Source organism: Berghia stephanieae, chromosome 2 (genome assembly GCF_034508935.2).
Source record: "Berghia stephanieae isolate SIO BIC M18660-M18661 chromosome 2, UCSD_Bste_1.3, whole genome shotgun sequence".
Taxonomy (NCBI): domain Eukaryota; kingdom Metazoa; phylum Mollusca; class Gastropoda; order Nudibranchia; family Aeolidiidae; genus Berghia; species Berghia stephanieae.
Window position 1 is genome coordinate 7429782 of NC_088361.1, and position 2359 is coordinate 7432140.

At 33.7% G+C, this 2359-nt stretch overlaps 1 protein-coding gene across 1 annotated transcript in view; it reads right to left on the bottom strand.

Moving 5' to 3' along the window:
• Positions 1–252: 252 nt before the first annotated feature.
• The window catches only part of LOC144964247 (uncharacterized), a 113175-nt gene continuing 111068 nt past the window's right edge, over positions 253–2359 (bottom strand). Inside the window, exon 10 of the mRNA XM_078898301.1 lies at positions 253–1501. Within this exon, the coding sequence (XP_078754427.1) occupies positions 1313–1501 (189 nt within the window). The 3' untranslated portion in view covers positions 253–1312. The remainder of the gene's footprint in view (positions 1502–2359) is intronic.

Genomic DNA, 2359 nt, shown 5'->3' on the forward strand with positions numbered 1-2359 from the left:
TATTCTATTTTGCCGTTTATATCATTTATTTTGTTTTACATTCGTTTGTTTGTTTATATTTGCTGTTCGAGCTCAATTCGTTTCCTTGTTATTTGTATTGTTTCATGTTATCCTTTGAAACTGGCAAATTGCCTTTAGTCAATACATTTACCGATTTACCTATATATATATATATATATATATATACTTATTCTCTATTTTAAGCATATATAATCTTACATACTCTTCATAAGATGATACTTCATTAATTCATTTTGTTTTTTGCTTTTTTTCTTTTAAATCAAATATCTGCTTCAATTTTTACAAACTACAAATAGGGGAGAGAACTGCATATATTATAAAATGGAGAAATTTCTACGGAGTCAGTTCCCTTGTCAAGCAACTCTCAGACGCAAAACAGTCAGTGATGGTTCATAAAACTGAATCAACATTCTTGAATTACATTTTAAATTATTTGCTTAATCTGCGGGAAAATGGGAACCGTAATAAACAGTTCACTTAATTATAATTCGAGGAGTCAAACTGTAGTCAGTTTTGACATTCTTTCATAGACTTTTCAGCGAAATTTTCAATGATGGGTGGCTTCGACATTAAAATTTGTTGTATAAAAGACTTTGGAGTAAACATTGTTAACGAACAGTATTTCGATGAAAAGCAAATATTCTTAATCCTTTACACTCTTAAAAATTATAGAAATGGCAACAAATTTCAAGTGTAAGTCATTGGATGAAAACAAATTGTGATTTATGTGATTTTGTGTTTATTTCATTATGATGCTTTGCGTGACTGTTCCGATTCGTAATTCAATTAACCAGTTAAATGCCGTACTCTGGAAAATCTTGTATTAAATATTTGGCCAGAAAACTTGTCCTTCAAATATCGATTGATTTAACTGACCCTCATCTTGGCAAAAACTCTCAAAGCTGGGACATCGCCAAGTCCCAGGTTTGAGAGTTTATGCCAAGATGAGGAACATAATTTAAATCAATTGATATTTGAAGGACGAGTTTTCCGGGTAAATTTTTAGATACGTATTTTCCCAGAGTACGACAATTAACTGGTTAAACGTGTTCATATCTAGATAGGATTTACACATCATTTACACGAATGTTCTAATCCATCCAAAAATATGTTCAGTCTAAAGATGTTTCACAGTTGTTCTATCACTCAATGATGTATCAAAGTAGCATGTCTCTTTACATCTCATCACGAATGATACCAATACATTTTTCAAGTAGATGGTCTATAAGTAATAACAAATATAGCTCACAAATTTATGTTAAATTAGAGCAAATTCCAGCTTGTGATCTCATTATGGTTTCCGTTTCTTAAGCCTCCGACGAAGTTTCTTAGCACCACTTTTAATAAGTGCTGTAGAGTTGGGGGAAATCTCAACCTGAACAGCGATGTCATCTCCGGGGCAAGGTCCGTCTGTGACCTTGACATCATCAATTGCCATGTCACCCATGTACCCAGCATTGGCAATACCTTCAAAGGCAATCTGAAACAAGAAAAAAAAAGCATATTTATATTGTAAGGTCGCAATTTAATAATACTGGCTTACAATGGAAGAGTATGATGGCACGCAGGATTTTTATCATATGAGCTTTGCGAGTGTGAGTGGATAAGCGAATAATGTAATGAGACAAAACTGAATACCACTGCAGGATGCCTCACTTAACATTGATAGGGTCTGCTCCAGAGAAATGAGAAAGAGACCAACATGCAGGAGGAAATGGAAGAGGCTCGCAAGACTTGTATTGAGGCTTGTTCCGTATGCGAGGTAAAACGACACAAAAAGCTAGCAAGGGATAGTGATTAGTCTTTGTTCGATTTTTGCAAATATCGAGAATTATCGATTAAACAGACCAAAATATCGACGATATTGGATACCATTATCAATAGTGTCGTCGTGCTAAAACATTAGCAGGAATTATTAATTTTGCACACACACACACACACACACAGAGACACACACACACACACACACACACACACATATATATATATATATATATATATATATATATATATATATATATATATATCTTGTATTATCTTGGCTAAGAAGCTCATAACATTGCCATCCGGAAGTATAACGGACCAACACACACAACTGTGTGTAAACATGAACGTTTATAGTCTGGTTAATACAGTTCAGTGAGCATTACTCATAAACGCGGATGGCAAAAAACAATAACAAAGACCTGAGTGGCATCATCTTCGAACTATCTATCTATATATACATTGTATATATATTAAATATGTATATATACATATAGCGTACTATTACAGTCTCACCGTGTGTGACGCACCACGCAATGTCATTTCGGGGTATCTTGATTAAGATTATTGGTGT